We start from the raw sequence: 17230 nt of genomic DNA on the forward strand, positions 1-17230 counted from the left end.
AAAAAATGAAAGTAAACTTGGCAGTGCAAACCATAAGCAGCTCTGTACCGAAGGGTATATAGTTTTTGAAGGAGGCTGGGGATCCAGTATTCCAAGAAAAAGGCCCAAGATCAAAATTTATATCATGTATTGATAGGTAGATAGAATTTTTTACCTTTATTATAGAGAGCTGCAAAATGAAAATATTAACCTCCAACTCCTTCCAACTCCAAGGCAATACACAACAATGAATCCAATTCCTCCCAATGCCATAATCAAAAGTTTCAACTCCGCAGAACTCCACCAAGCGAAATGTAAAACTCCTCCCAACTCCTTTCATGAAAATTAAAATTTCTTAAACTCCTCCCAATTCCTTCCATGAAAAATAAAATTTCTTAAACTCCTCCCAATTCCTTCCATGAAAAATAAAATTTCTTAAACTCCTCCCAATTCCTTCCACGAAAATTAAAATTTCTTAAACTCCTCCCAATTCCTTCCACGAAAATTAAAATTTCTTAAACTCCTAGCTTCGTCTATTAAAATCTTTCTAGTTTCTAGTCTTTGGAAGATTTCTTCACTCTTTAGAATTGGAAAAATAGAAAGTTGTAGCTCATTAGTTTTCTTTCAAATTTGGCCTGAAATTGATATCACGAGTACATATAAATTATTATTTTCAAATAAGGAATAATATTTACTCATAAAATTCTTCTAGACATTAAAACTTAAGATTTGGGGGGAAAAGGCGCTACGCGTTGTCGTTGAGTCATATTTTACGCTTAGTTTCTTAAATTAGCTATTTAATTAAAATCGGACTGATTCGCTTCGCAAATGCTATTTTGAAGGACAAGTGTGCGGAATTTTACTCCTATAAAACCTCATTATTTTCTCATCTGAAATTCGGAGGTGGCCCGTTTCCGCGCAGTTCTATTTTTGACACATTAAAAACCCATAGCCCCTTTCAGCACAATTTTTGAAACCTCATTTCAGCACAGTTCGCAAGTAAAACATTTTTATTTTCTTGTTGATTACATTTTAAAACCCTGAAACTTAAACCGCTTTCCCATTGGCCCGGAAATAACCAATTGAGTTTTATGATCGTAAAATGTTCGATGCTATTAAATGATGTATTTACTTTTAATTCAGTTTTTACAAACGGAATTAAAAAAATGCATCTTTACTTTTATTGCTTAACAAAAAAAAACACTTGTTTCAATGGTTTCGTCTATTAATACACTTTTCTATATCGATGGTGATATTGCGATGGTCAAATCTCAAGTTTGATAAATAGCAAGCCTCTATTGCAGAATAGCTACCTAACAACACGCTACCCAAACCAAAGCTAAGCCAGGGTTCGTACACGACCTGGAAAGCCCGGAGAAGTCAGGGAAATTGAAAATGGCCCTAAAAGGTCAGTGAAAAGTCAGGGAAATTGGAAATGGGCCTAAAATGTCAGGGAAAAGTCAGGGAAATTGGAAATGGGCCTAAAAGGTCAGGGAAATGTAAGGGAAATTGAAAATGCAGCTAAAAGGTCAGGGGAAAGTCAGGGAAATCGGAAATGTACCTAAAAAAACCAGGGAAAAGTCAGGGGAAAATGTATTGGAGGGAAATTTAGAGTCCGAATAAGGGTGACCAGAAAATGTGTTGTCTGAGATTTGAGCAGAGCCCGAAATTGGCGGAACTCGCTCCGGGTATTTAGTATTTCCTTAGATAAAGTTAAATTGAAACGAAATAGTTGGCTTATTTTAATAACAATAACAACTCGTGCAAAAATTATTCGAGTGAATTTAGATTGGTTTTCATATATTCACGCCATGCACGTTATTGCAAATGGTCAGGGAAATTTGTGGAATTTAGTCAGGGAAAACCCGGAAAAGTCAGGGAATTTCATTCCCAAAATTTTGTACGAATCCTGTAACCCTAAATCTTTGCGGAAATGGGTCATGGTAAAAAAGGATGAACTAAAATTGCAATGAAAAAACTGTGCGCGAGTGGGCCAAAAATTTGTGCGAAATTGAGCTATGATTCTCTAAAATTGTGCGGAAATGGGCATTCTCGTGAAATTCTATGAAGCAGAAACGAAACCAATGTTCCATTTTTCCTAAACTATGCTATTTAAACTAGTTATTGTTCGATCTGAAGTTCTACAAAACAAATATCCTATTTTTCACGTACAAAAGGAATTTTCAACTTTTCGTTCGACTCCCCGTGATTCGCGCAATTTACTTAAGTACTCCAAACTGCATCACTTACCATTTTGATGTCTCTAAGTTGTTGGACCTGGTTCCTATTCGCACATTGATGAGCACCGTTCCGACGCTCGCCTCTCCCCGAGCAACGCTTTTTAAACGTCGAAATTGCGACACACCATTGTAACCCAACGAAACCAAGGTGACCCCTTTTATCAACCTCAAGTGTTTCATGGATCACGTGATCTTTGTTAGATTAAGTCACGCCATTTCTCTCTCGAATCCGCATAATTTGTCCTTAATTGATTAACCTATCTTTCACCCTCTCATAGTAATAAATCTACCTTGATAAGTTCTTTTATCGGAGATTAGAGAAGCGCCTCACTCCATTGATTTTCGTGGTAAGATCACACTTGGCGCTGATCGTTTTGAAATCTCCCTTCGAAGCGATCGCGACAGCCTCGTCATGGGTTTCAGCAGAAGTAAGATGAGACTAGAAGTCCTGAGCTGACCAAATTATTCCCTTGGCGAAAGTGAATATTCTTGATAAGACACCAACGATTGGCCCTCTGGTAGCGGTTTCTCAATTCTCCCTACAAAACGTGAGACGCTCGTGGCGGTAGAGGACCGAACTAGATTCAAGCACCCGCTTCGTCCGTGTTCCGCGGCTTTAAGATGAGGGGAAGGGGGTAGGAAATATTTTTGGAACTCAACCAATTTTCTTCTCAGTCTAGTGTAGGCGCGATGGATGCGGCGAATAAAATCCTCAAATCTGTTCACTGGTGCCAGGATCTACTACCAATGATCTTTACTTCTAGTCTCATCTTACTTCTGGTTTCAGTTGTCAGTGTGAACGCGGCTTCATGATTTTATCATTCGTAATCCTTCACCTTTCCAAACTGAAGAGTGTCATTCTTCCCAAGAATTAACCAGATACGAAATATTTTTGAGTTTAATTCCACTTATCAATTTTGAAGATAAGACAGGTAGTCAACGAAAATAACAACCCACTCGAAAGACTCATACCTTTTACATTAGCTTAGCCAGGATATGATATGAAGATTCCCCTCCCCCCTCCATTTGGCACGTTTAAGTTAATGCCAATTAAAAGTTAATGCCTCTCTCCCGAACACTCTCAAAATAAGGTTTCAATTCCTTCCGAGGAACAAAGGAGGAGGAGAAATTCTGGAGAAGTTTCGAGCACACGAAATAAACATCAATAGCTTCGTTTGGCCAAATTAATAAAAACCTTTGGGAGTCTTTGCGGACACTCGAAACTACACTCCGAGATCCATCCTTTACCAACATTAAATGATTAAATTAATCGACATGATTTCTACAGATTTGTGGTCCGCGATTCAATACTAATACTACAATAGCAACAAGCTACCAAAACCTAAATATTTTCATGGTTTTATTACCGTTAAAAATCCTTTAAACAAGATGGCCCTGGCCAGATTGGGTGTACCTCATATGAGCAGTTCTCGGTAGAGCAGTTCTTGAAATAGCAACCGCGATTCTAAAAAAACAGCGGTGTTTTTCAAAACTGCTGTTTTAGAAATAGCGGCTGCTGTTTTGGGAAATAGCAGTGTTTGTGTTGAGTTTTGCGCATTTCTTAACAATACAGTTGTATTCGTTGGTTTCAAAAACTACCTTTTTCTGTGATCATTTAATCAGTAATGTGACCTACTAACGGATCGTGTTTATGAAAATTATTTTAAAGTACACTTAAATATTGTACTATTCTTCGGGAAGTATCAGTTTACAGTTCTCTTACCAGGATAGAAAAATAATTCCAGAAAGGTTATTTTATTTCGGAAGAAGATAATTGTAAACATTAATTTTTGGAAAAGGCGTAACATTGTTACACCATTTCCAAAATTAGCAGCAACTCCCAAGTCCTGAGAAAAGTTTTCAAAAACCATCACATTATAAAACTAAATGCTCTAATTTTTTGCCTTTTTTAATCCATGCTGTAATTGTGTAAACCCCCCTAATTTTACTTACATTAGCCTGGTTCATTTCATTTGCTGATCTTGAGATAAGCAAGGTCAACTGTAACATTTTGTTATTAAATAATTTCTTGTAAAATTTGTTTTTGACTAAATAAAATAATTAACTCCAAAGTTAATCTTAGAGTTTATTTTCTTTTTACCAATATTATTTCATAATAAATTCAGAGTTAAAATTGATCAGAAATTCATCTTTCTTTCTTTTAGTTTTCAGAAAATAATATACCCAGGGATAAAAATCAACTTGACATAATTTTGGAATTTTCAATAGCAAAATTCCACCAATAATTACCAGCGTGTAAATCAAATATTACCATAATTTTCATATATAAAAAACTTGCATTATTGCTGGGGACAATAGATTAATATAAAAATTTATTCTTGTATGATTAACTTACATAATATCTAAAACGCGTGAAATTTTCCAGCCACTAATCTTACTTAGTTAACTTACAAATAGCCTCTTTGCCATAAACCGGTACTAGTTCTAAATTTCAATCCAAAAGGCTAATCAGCAATGAATTTCGTGCAAGTCCCAGTTCGAGATTTATTTACTTATTTTATTAATTTATTTGGCTTTACAAAGTATACTTCCTACAAATTAAGCAATATTTTGATCGTGGCGGAATTTCATGTTGACCCTTAAACAAATACATAGCTTGCACTGAGCGAACATAATTAAAATGACCTCTTGTCATATTTCTAAAATTGAAATTCCCATAAAATCCGAGATGAGGAGAAATAAAATGAATGAAAGTTCAATTAAAGAAATATAATAAAATAAAATAAAATGTCATATAATTGGGAATCAATTTTGATCAACAGGATCTGGGATAAAAAAGAATAAAATAGAATAAAATGTTGTTTGGATTTCTTGGGTGTATTTTTTTCGCCGTAAAAAAAATAAAATTAAAAAAAAAATAAAATAAAATAGAATAAAATGGAATAAAATAGAATAAAATGGAATAAAATAGAATAAAATGGAATAAAATAGAATAAAATGGAATAAAATGGAATAAAATGGAATAAAATGGAATAAAATGGAATAAAATGGAATAAAATGGAATAAAATAGAATAAAATGGAATAAAATGGAATAAAATAGAATAAAATGGAATAAAATAGGAAGACGGGACAGATTCTATATCCTCGAAATCGTCCGATTCCGTGTCATCTTCGTTTAACTGAACTACCTGTTAAAGAAAGGGTTAAAAGTTTGTCATGATTGCAAATTAGTGACCCGGTTGAGTGGTCCTTCTAACTTGGTTTATACCTTAGTGGTCGCTTTACATCCCGCTTGTTGTCTTTTGCGCGAACCAGAAGTTGTGAATTGTCTGTCACATTTGTTGCATTTAAATTTTCTAAACTTTGCAGACTCCAGCTCATCTTTAACATCTTTGTTGGCAGCGGCGTCGCGTTGTTTTTTTGAAATGGCAGCGGTAATTGGTGGTGGCAGATTCTGACGAACAGAATCGGCAAGTGTCGCGACAGCAGTAGATTTATTAGCAGCACGCCATGTTAATCCTCTTTTTGCCAAGGTGGAAGAAGTCATGTTGATTCAACAACATTTTGCGATTCAGCATGCGTCAGTAAATGAGCTTGGAGCTTTGATTTAGTCGGAAAACTATCTTGACAATGGCCGCAAGAGTGCCTTTTCCCTTTAGGAGGCATACTCGTAGATTGGATATCAATATAAATTCATTTACCAACTGGAAGAAAAAAATTAAAATTCATGATATAAATTAATTTTAAATAAAATGTAGACATTGTAACTCCCAATTTAACCAAAATAAACCTCCGAGTCGAGACGAGGGCTATCTACCCACTTAAGAGGTTTTTCTTAAAAAAATAAATAAATATAATTGATATTAATTATTTTAATCGTCAGTAATTTTCCTTACTTCTAGTTAAATCGTTCTAAGAATCTTTATTCCTAAAATCATTTTAAACATAGCTCTTTTGTTGACGTTTCAATTCTAGCTATGCCTCTTTAACAATTTTTGGAAATTTAGGCTAAATAAAGCGATTGATTCCAGATAAGGGGGTAATAAATAGCGCAATTGCGTGAACCTTTGGTGGAAGAACTGCCATTGGGAGGGGGCTAGACGTTTCTCGTAACCCTACCCGATCGCCGCGTACATCTTAACCCTAACGATAACAATTGAGTAGATGTAAATATTGCTTTCTGTGAATTGCGAAAGCGGTCCGGATATTGCGAACAAGTTTGCTAAAATTTGTCAACTATAAACGAGGTGACAGACCGAACAAAGACACGTCCAGTTTAATACCTCTCAGTGTCGTCATCGTCACCCGGAGTGGTAAAAAGGATAATACTACCAGATAGAAACCTTAAGATTTCCTCTAGTTTTTAGCCAACGTTGGAAAACTCTAGATATTTTATTCCAGCCTTATTCCTTGACTTCGTTAAAACTTACTGATATCTGCTGATTTTCCAGGCTTTTCTCCTTCACGTTGTGGCAACTTAGGCCTAATATTTTCATCGAATAGCGTGTCGCGCACAGTGGGAGAGCTATATTTGTTACTTGAAATTTAATAAAAACTTTTTAAACAAGATTAACTTATTTCATTATAAATCCAGTTTGAGGTAACTTTATATTAAATTATCTAATTAGTAGAATAAAGTTTGCTCTTCCGGAGCTATCATTCTAATTTGTAGAGGGCTTAAGTCTGTGACCATTTGGGTCCGCGTAGAATTCGACAATAAGAAAATTTTTGTTTAAAAGCTTCCGATTTTAACTATATTTTTTAACTAAGCATTCATTACTTTCAGTATAAAAATATTACAGATTGGGAGAAAAACTAATCTTTCTATATTAAAAAATATCAAAGTTGAAAATTAGCTTTCAAATTTAATTTTTTTGTACCCAATTTTTAGACCAATTTTTACATTTAAAATTTAGACTATTTTTAAAGGAAAAATTTAGCTATCATAACATTATACCAAGAAGTGATATTTAGTTTATTAGGGAGAAGGTATAAGATGCCTAAGTATTCACCGGGCGCCATAGTGTCAGTCCCCCTTTCAAAATACAGGGGGGGGGGTGCGTAAAAGGAGGCCGGGCTATTTCGCTACACTCTCCTCAGTCGGAAAATACAAAATTTTCGTCATTCGCGTCGCGCTGACGTGAGATTTCAAGAACCAATGAGATGCTGGTTGTAATTTAGAGGCGGCGGGAACTAACCCCGGACAGGCTACGTTCGGACTGGAGACGCGCAGGCCGATTTCTCTCAGATTTCGCATCCCTTCCCACCCCCATCATCATTCTTGGTTTCGCTGGACGTGACCCTTAAGAAAGGAAAATGAATCAAGTGCAGTTTAGAGGGCACTTGTCCATATTCGTGTTGCGTTCAGCACCCTCAAAATAGCTAGAAACCACTGAAAAATAACATTTATAAAGAAAATGTTTTCTTCAAGCGGCACTCTCTCTTCACCTAAGCCCCCATGACTCACCACTATCCGGGAAGAGCCCATGTTCTTCCGAGAACCACATTTCATAGAAAAATGTGAAAAGTACATAGGAAAAGTCCCTCATAGTTCTTTCTCTTTTTGGTTGAAAAATATTTTCGTTAAATGAAAGATTTTGGTGAAAAAAGAAACGTGATAAGTAGGCCTAATTCTTTCAAGTAATTTATGTTGCCTTTAAAACTGAATTTGTGTAATATCCCTTACTTCACCCAAATGATTTAGACCACATCTTTTAAAGTTCAAGGCTTTGTTATCAAAGACACTTTTTTTATTAAAATTGGAAGAATAGGTCCGCCCTTGCCAAGTTTAGATTAGGTTAGGCGCAAGGACCTTGGGTTTAAAATTGACAGAATTAAAATTATAATTTCACCAAAAATTAAACTTAAAAATAACATTGGAAATAATTAATTCCACGATAATTCAAAAAAGTCCTGGAATATTTTGGAAAATCCCAGGGAACTCAAGGGATAGTAGCGCTCAATTTCAGCAACAATAAATAAAGGGTTCGAAATAATTGAAAACATTAAACATTGAGAAAATAATAAAATTTGTTGAATTCTTCTTTGATACAAAATTTAAGTTTTGATTTTTGCTTTCCTATCTCTTTAAATTAAATTTAATCGTTACGAAAAATAAATTTTAATTTTCATAGAAAAAAACTGGTAAATTCATGAGAAAAGATAAATAAATTTCGCAAATAATTTGATTCTTTCGTTCTTGAAAATGTCCATTAAAGGGGCTATTCGGTGCTGTTCGGGGGGAGACCGCCCTTAGTTCAGTGGGAAAACACCCAGCTCTTTGGCCATAAGGAATATGCTAACCAACAGTTTGACCCCCCCCCCTTCACCCCAACAGCTCCGGCCAGCCCCTTTAAGTTCACTAGGCGTTATTTAAAATGAACGGAAAATAAAGTCTTCGTTGCATTTGCGAATAAAAAAGTTTATCAATTATTTACAAGGTTGTAATATTTGGCGAAAAATTTAATTCGAAATGATTGAGTTATTTGGTCCGGAATTATCGCGAAACCTTTAACGGGAAGTTCTTGAAAAGGTTCACCAAGACTCGCGACACAAATTAATAAAATGTTGAAAACTCATTTAAATATTTTAAAATCCGTAAATGGTTTTAATTGTTTGTGAATCTCGTCACTAATTCTTGAAATTGTTCAAAATAAATAAAGACTAATAAATTGAATATGGCGTCAATTCGTCAAATTGTCGAATCCCGAACTGAGGAAATGAATAACGCAAGTTGGTGACTCACTGGAAGGCAGTCCCATAATGAGGAAGGTCAAAGGTCGTTTGTGGTCAAAGTGTAGAAGAGGGAAGACTCTATCGCGGACACCGTTTAGTCGGGGGAAGAAGGTGGTGTCCAGTTGTCGGGACAGTGGTCGACAACAATTCCAGATGAAGGGAAAGTGAAAGGAACCACGAGAAAGAACTGAGAGAAGATACTCAAAGGGAGAGTGAACTGTCCACTATAATCTAAAGAGATTTAATAATGGTGGTCTGTCCATTTCCCCTTTAACAACCTTTACATGTTGTGCTTGACCACAATGTTTTTTCAAAAGCAGAGCCTGTCTCCTCAGTAGAAGATGGGGTAGGTAGGTTTGGATAATGGTAAATATTAGGTTTAGGTTAATTATGAGGTTGGGTTAGATGAGGGGTAAGGTTGGTGGGTTGAATGAGGTTTCCCCTTCCCCGAGGTCAGGCTTCCTGAGTTGGTGCGGTCACTTTGCTTCTCTTAGGATAGGGGGTCAAAATTGGAAATGTAGTTCTTTCCCGTGGTCCTACACTCGCTCAAATTCATAATGTTCATTTCCCTTCATTTGCAAATGATATCTCGACCTCATCCGTCTGGACTTCTGACGCTACGATGACTTGAAGTCCTTAAATTTGTGGCGTTTGACGTCTGGAATGGTGCAGGTGTGCGCATACAGGTTCCTTCTTCTCCGCTCCGCAACAGATATCATTAGCGACATTGATCCTAAAAAGAAAGGAATGAACGCGTCATTATGATAAGTTCAAAGTTGTTTGTCTTCCCTCGCATAAAAGACTCGACGAACAATGTTACGTTTGGTGTGTTATTTTTAAAATATATTTTATTATTTGGGTGCATTGCAAACACCATTCAGTATTTGTTAATTTTGGTTACGACTTTAGTTGTGTGAAACAAGGAAATATCGCACAGTTTGAACGCACCTCAACTCACCATTTAGATGAAATTCAACGCTTGTCCGATGAGATGTTGATGTTGGCTTGTCCGGCGTCGGCCGCGTAGTTGTGGTTGATTACTTGTACTGGGGCGTAGACGTTGGTAAGGTTTTTCTCTATGTTCAGTTGCGCCATAAATTATTTTTATCAATGGATTGCATAGTTTGATCTAAACTCACCATTTAGAAGTTGATGTTATTCCCTTGTCCGCCTTGCACGGATACGTTCACCGTCCCGTAGAAATTGGTGGTGATTATTTCTGTGTTCAGTTGACTAATCAGTTTACGTAGGCTTTCGATCTCAATGACAAGTTTCTTGTTTTCATCACTCAGCACCGCGTTGCGATCGGTCAGCTCCGTGTTGTGGTCACTCAGCTCCGTGTTGCGACTGGTCAATTCTTCGACCTGGTTCTCGAGTTGCCGAATGATTGCCTTCAGACAAGCTATTTCGGCCTCCCTCTCGGAGATTTTCGTTTCCAGCCGATTTCTCAGTTCCTTTATTTCGGCCTCCTTTTTCCGATCGTAGCTGTCTTTTTCGGCCAAGAGAGACGCGATGAGTTGATTCCTCTTACTTAAGGACTCTGTCAGTTCGACCGTAACTTGTTCTTGGATGTTGATGTCGTCGCTCGAGGAGCCCGCAGTGTTGGTCAGAGATCTGTTCAGTCGGCTCGTTAGTTCCAATCGTTCTCGCTTCAATTCGTCAATCTTTGCCGCTTTCTCTTTGTCCGACTCCTCTTTCTCACTCTTGACCCTTGACAGTTGGCCTTCCAGTTTGGTCACTTGTTCGTTCAAGCTCGATACACCCGCTCGAAGTTTCCAAATCTCTTCCTCCCGTTCGCTCTCACTTGACTTTTCTGTTTGACCGGATCTCGATTCCGCCGCCCCACTCTTCGCTCCTTCATTCGAAATTTCTCTTTCTTTCACCTTCCTTTTTTCGTGTTGTTCAAATAATTTTTCAATTTGTTTTTTAACGGAATCTTTCGCGTAGGGCAAGGCGGTTCGGCCATCATTGTTAGTCAAGTGAACGTCGGCGTCGTTTTCCAGCAACAATCCGACGACGTCCAAGTTACCTTTATGGGAAGCGACGTACAAGGGTGTGAAGCCATTATTATTGGCCTGATTGACTTGCGCCCCATTTTGGATCAAGTGGGTGACGACATTCAAGTGACCTTTATAGGAAGCGACGTACAAGGGTGTGTCGCCATCTTCCTCTGCCTGATTGACTTGCGCCCCATTTTGGATCAAGTGAGTGACGACATTCAAATGACCATTCTGGGAAGCGAAGTGCAAGGGTGTGACGCCATTATTATTGGCCTGATTAACTTGCGCCCCGTTTTTGATCAAGTATGTGACGACGTCCAAGTGACCCTCATACGAAGCGGTTAACAAGGGTGTCCAGCCATCCACCTGTGCCTGATTGACTTGCGCCCCATTTTGGATCAAGTGGGTGACTACATCCAAGTGACCATTATGGGAAGCGATGTACAAGGGTGTGAAGCCATCTTTATGGGCCTGATTGACTTGCGCCCCATTTTCCAGCAGGTGTCTGACGACATCCAATTTGCCTTCCTGTGATGCCAAGTATAAGGGTGTTCTGCCTTCATTGTCGATGGCCCCAATTCGAGCTCCCTTTTCAAGAAGTAGTGTGACGATTTCTACACGTCCATTTTCGGAAGCGAAGTGTAAAGCCGTGAAACCATTTTCCCCCTCCTTGTCGGGGTCTTCCCCTCTCGCCAATAATGTCTTTACTCTATTTACGTCACCATCCCGCGAAGCTTCGAGTATATTCGGAATGCCTAGTATCCTCCTGAACACCGCCATCAGATTCCAAGAGTTTAATTCCTAAGAAAGTTCTTGTTTCATTTCGAGAGGGCGATTGTGGACCTCAATTTCAAGTGTGGCTGATTTATGACTGCGTAATTCGGGACATTGTTCCTCCCAACACATTCCCGTATTTACACGGGAAAGTACACTAATGGGTGTTGACGTCAGGGACAGGGAAGTAACAGTGTTCGGGAGCTCCATCTTGTTCCTCGTTGTCGGTTGGAGCTCATTTCAATTCAGCGCGTTCGCATTTCGAGTCTAAAAACATTAAAGATACGCCTTCAAAACCAAACATTGAAGAGCTCTAGCATATTTCATCTAAAATTTATCAATTGATAGCTATGGAAATTTAAACTCCACTCACTTGAATTGAAATGGCCCATCAGGGTGGGAACTTTCACCTGCGCGTCGGTGTTTTTAAGGGGAAAATGTCGCCATTGGCCTCAAATTCTTGTTCTTCTTTTCCCAACTCGAGAAATGGTCGTCCGCTGTAAGACAGATGAATCAGTGATTTGGAACCCTCAACATCCGCAATTTCTCGTTTCGACGTAGTTTGCCCGGACTGAATTTGTCTCGGTCGTGAAATTACCTGGAAAATGACTTTGACGGAGTTTAGAGAGGCCGAAGACTCCGTTGTTTCATGGTGCGCGTATTATAGATGGCCGCGGGTCATTGAAATCCCTGGAATATATATGAGTTTTGTAATTGACCGCCAAAATACCTCGAAATTAAAAATATTCTAGCCAGGGAAGGCAATTTGATTTCAGTGGAAAACAAAACTTGACAACAGTTCTTGGGTTTACGAGAATTGTAAAATTGCGCGATAAATTTGTGTTTAAAAGATATTTGTTCAAATGAAGAGTTGACTGTTTATAACTCAGTAACATTCTTAAGAAATATCCTTATTGACTGGACAAATAGCTTTTGAGCTAAAGAATAATTAGGGAAATAAAATTGAAGGAATCATTTGGGGAATCTGGGAATTTAGTGGTAACCCTGAACAAGTTGTTTTCCCGAACTGAACTTTTCCATGATCAAGTTCTACCTTTTGAATTTCGTTGTCGTCGATTGAGATTAAAGATAAGAAGATAATTTGAAAATAAACTTTAGCACATCGATCTCAGTCTCTCGACTGTTCCACTTTGAATGAGTTTGGGCGCCTTCCTTGACACTGCCGAGAAGGAACGACCACCTGCAATTAGGAAAAGATTGAAATGGGCGCCATTAATAAAATGCAAAACCATAAATCAAGAAAGAACTTTGAAGAATTTGATGAAGTTACATGGAAAGACTGTTTCTTTATGGGAAATTTCGAGGGGCGTTTCACTCCGCCGTTCCTTGGAGCGGACCAACTACTCTAAGCTCGTGTCCTCATTCGCTGCTTTTTGACGTTCCCGAATGACAATTAAGTGCCACTCCCCCATCAACCAGCTCCCAAATCCTGAAAATTTCCAATTCAACCACTTTAATCAAAGAATCGGTACCAATGGTCGTGGTCCATATTGAAGTAACACCGCCCCCACGGCAGTCGCTTAAACCTAGCGCTATTTTTGGAGGTGCAATGCTGCCAGACTTTTGGCCTACCATTTTTTGGACTGATTTTCGTCGGCTACTATTCATTCCGTTTTTAGACACAACATGCGCAAAGGTTATTGTTTGTTTATGGAAATTTAATTGGCTTAATTTCCCAACTATTTAAAGGAATAGCGACGTGGTTTAAAAATTATCTCAGATCTAAGGAAAACCTTACTTTATTGAGGGTTTAAACTCTTCTGATTGCAAAAATATGTTTGATAAATAATTAAATATGAGGGAAAACACAGAAAAAACACTTTGAAATCTTGAAATTTGGGGTTTTCGCATTTCAAGTTTGTGGATGACGAAAATTATGTCACTAACACCATGATAACACGCGTTTCTGCATCGTCATAATTACGGATCAACTTTCCAATTTCAAAAAGGCGGAATTAGTCACAATTGATTTTCATAATATAAGAAGCGTGTGTGACCCGAAGTAGTCTCTTATTGGCCTCGAAATAATTATTGGCTGACTGTCTCTAGGACTTAAATGGGCGAGCCGGTTTTTAAATGCACTTTTCAAGTACATTTTAAGGGTAGGTGACTAGGGGGGTCTATTTATCTTTAAAATAAGACAAGTTTCTTTAAAATCGCTCAACATTTCACCGAGATTCGAATTCTTTTAAATAATTTAAAACTCGCTTTCGCCCACTAATCGATTGTTAAAATCGCAATGCGCGGAAATTATTTCTTTTCAATTCCTCGTCAAAATGACGTAAGAGGTCGAGAGCCAGCCCCTGGCGCGCTTCAATTCAAAGTTTCAAACTAGGCTTAGCAACGAAATTAAGCCTTAGATTAGGCTTAAACCCAAGGATTATTTCTCGTAGACTTTTCACTTATCTAAGGCACCGTAATTATAGGTAATAAACGTATTTAAAATGTTACGATTTAATTGTGAAAAACTTTACGGTTTAGCTCGCACAATCAAAATAGTTTTTCCGATAAATATCATTCCTTGGAGGTTAATTATATGATAATTAATTACATTTAAGTCGCGGCGGAAACTAACTTAAATCAATATTTTCATGAGCATAAAAACCACCCGACCAGTTCCTTAATCCTAGCCACCAAATACCATAAAATATCGAAAAATATAACCAAACCAAACCTATAATATGAAGGGTAAAATATAAACATAAAACATGGAAAATAAATATTTTATTTAACTTCCGCACCTTAATTTTAACAAATTATCCGATAATCAACCTTGAATAAATGATATTTATTGAACAAAACTGTATTTTGAATGTGCGAGAGCTAAACGATAAAGTTTAGCCTTAAAATGGAGAATTGTCCCTTGAACAGAAGCTATCGAATTCCATTTTCAATCACCATATCCCACCAATTTCCCACGTTACTTTCCCCACGAAAGTTCGATAGATCTTCTACAACAATAGTCCTACAGTGTGCGGAATTTTACTCCTATAAAACCTCATTATTTTCTCATCTGAAATTCGGAGGTGGCCCGTTTCCGCGCAGTTCTATTTTTGACACATTAAAAACCCATAAACCCCTTTCAGCACAGTTCGCAAGCAAATTATTTTTAAATTTTTTATTTTCTTGTAGATTGCATTTTAAAACCCTGAAACTTAAACCGCTGGCGCATTGGCCCGGAAATAACCAATATGTGAGTTTTATGATCGTAAAATGTTCGATGCTATTTAACGATGCATTTATTTTTTAATAATGCAGTTTTTATAAACGGAATTTAAAAATGCATCTTTTAGTTTTAATATTTAACAAAAAAAAACACTTGTTTCAATGCTGTCGTCTTTCAATACACTTTTCTATATCGATGGTGATATTGCAATGGTCCAATCACAAGTTTAATAAATAGCTAACCTCTATTGCTGAATAGCCTTACCTAACAACACTATAACCAAGCCAAAGCTAAGCCAGGGTTCGTAACAACCTGAAAAACCTGGAGAAGTCAGGGAAATTGAAATGGGCCTAAAATGTCAGGGAAAAGTCAGGGAAAAATAAATTGGAGGGAAATTTAGAGTCCGAATAAGGGTGACCAGAAAATGTGTTGTCTGAGATTCGAGCAGAGCCCGAAATTGGCGGAACTCGCTCCGGGTATTTAGTATTTCCTTAGATAAAGTTAAATTGAAACGAATTAATTGGCTTATTTTTATAACAATATCAACTCGTGCAAAAATTTTTCGAGTGAATTTAGATTGGTTTTCATATATTCACGCCATGCACGTTATTGCAAATGGTCAGGGAAATTTGTGGAGTTTAGTCAGGGAAAACCCGGAAAAGTCAGGGAATTTCATTCCCAAAATTTTGTACGAATCCTGTAAGCCTAAATCTTTGCGGAAATGGGTTATGGTAAAAAGGGTGAACTAAAATTTCTATGTAAAAACTGCGCAAGTGGGCCAAAAAATTTGTGCGGAATTGAGCTATGATTCTCGAAAATTATGCGGAAATTGGCATCCTCGTGAAATTCTATAAAACAGAAACGAAACCAATGTTCCATTTTTCCTAAACTCGAGATTCTATAACAACTCTTTATTATTTGATCTGAAGTTCTACAAAACAAATATCCTATTTTTCACGTACAAAAGTAATTTTTTGTGAGTCGCGCAATTTACTTAAGAACTCGAAACTGCATCACTTACCATTTTGATGTCTCTGGTTTGTTGGACCTGGTTCCTATTCGCACATTGATGAGCACCGTTCTGAGTTTCTGACGCTCGCCTCTCCCCGAGCAACGCTTTTTAAACGTCGAAATTGCGACACACTATTGTAATCCAACGAAACCAAGGTGACCCCTTTTATCTACCTCAAGTGATTCATGGATCACGTGATCTTTGTTAGATTAAGTCACGCCATTTCTATCTCGAATCCGCATAATTTGACCCGAATTGAACTTATCTTTCTCACTCTTAGTAATAAATCTACCTTGATAAGTTCTTTTATCGGAGATTAGAGAAGCGACTGACTCCATTGTTTTTCGTGGTAAGATCACACTTGGCGCTGATCGTTTTGAAATCTCCCTTCGAAGCGATCGCGACAGCCTCGTCATGGGTTTCAGCAGAAGTAAGATGAGACTAGAAGTACTCAAGCTGACCAAATTATTCCCTTGGCGAAAGTGAATATTCTTGATAAGGCACCAACGGTTGGTCCTCTGGTACCGGTTACAAAATTTTTCCTCCAAAACGTGAGACGCTCGTGGCGGTAGACGGCCGAACTAGATTCAAGCACCCGCTTCGTCCGTGTTCCGCGACTTTAAGATGAGGGGAAGGGGTGGGAAATTTTTCTGGAAATCAACCAATTTTCTTCTCAGTCTAGTGAAGGCGCGATGCAAGCGGCATAAAATCCTCAAATTTGTTCACTGGTGCCAGGATCTACTACCAATGATCTTTACTTCTGGTTTCAGTTGTCAGTGTCAACGCGGCTTCATGATTTTATCATTCGTAATCCTTCACCTTTCCAAAGTGAAGAGTGTCATTCTTCCCAAGTATTAACCAGATACGAAACATTTTTGAGTTTAATTCCGTTTATCAATTTTGAAGATAAGACAGGTAGTCAACGAAAATAACAGACCACTTGAAATACGCATACCTTTTACATTAGCTTAGCCAGGATATGATATGAAGAGTCTCCCGCCCCCCTCCATTTGGCACGTTTAAGTTAACGCCAATTAAAAGTTAATGTCGCCCCCCCCTGTGGCGGGGAATTAAAGTTATGGGGCTCATAGCCTAGTTTAAACCCTCGCTACAAAATAACTTGCTAGTTAGCATTTAAATTAAATTATTATCCGTAAGGAAATAATGAGCCGGTTGGGGGAACGTTTAAAAAGTCTTAATCCATTGATACATTTTATTCAGTCGAAAAATACAACGAGTGCTCTCTCTTAGAGCTAAGCCAAATCTGGGGTCTCGTGGGGACCAAAGCCCGGAGCTTTCGCTCCTACACACGAGGATGGGTTTTTTGGGTTTTGGAAACTT

At 37.8% G+C, this 17230-nt stretch overlaps 1 protein-coding gene and 1 long non-coding RNA gene across 2 annotated transcripts; both read right to left on the reverse strand.

The window, feature by feature from the left end:
* Positions 1-5131: 5131 nt before the first annotated feature.
* LOC149716503 (uncharacterized) lies at positions 5132-6768 on the reverse strand. Its single transcript, XR_016369494.1, has 2 exons — positions 6612-6768; positions 5132-5885 (listed from the first exon to the last, which is right to left on the reverse strand). It is a non-coding gene; the product is annotated as an uncharacterized LOC149716503 (long non-coding RNA).
* A 1197-nt stretch (positions 6769-7965) lies between these two features.
* On the reverse strand, positions 7966-15926 carry LOC149716504 (uncharacterized). The gene is made up of 8 exons (XM_089849308.1): positions 15899-15926; positions 12982-13140; positions 12745-12891; positions 12289-12380; positions 12064-12187; positions 10056-11957; positions 9875-9992; positions 7966-9649 (listed from the first exon to the last, which is right to left on the reverse strand). The coding sequence occupies exon 6, from the start codon at positions 11694-11696 to the stop codon at positions 10059-10061; it is 1638 nt and encodes a 545-aa protein (XP_089705434.1). The 5' UTR covers positions 11697-11957; positions 12064-12187; positions 12289-12380; positions 12745-12891; positions 12982-13140; positions 15899-15926; the 3' UTR covers positions 7966-9649; positions 9875-9992; positions 10056-10058.
* Positions 15927-17230: the final 1304 nt, after the last annotated feature.

This window comes from Phalangium opilio, unplaced genomic scaffold (assembly GCF_054372755.1).
Source record: "Phalangium opilio isolate 3A_F unplaced genomic scaffold, DU_Popi_V2 ptg000009l_1, whole genome shotgun sequence".
NCBI lineage: Eukaryota > Metazoa > Arthropoda > Arachnida > Opiliones > Phalangiidae > Phalangium > Phalangium opilio.

What these genes read in the sequence shown, in the direction of transcription:
- LOC149716504 (XM_089849308.1), bottom strand. Translation starts at nt 11,696, where the DNA reads ATGGCGGTGTTCAGGAGGATACTAGGCATTCCGAATATACTCGAAGCT.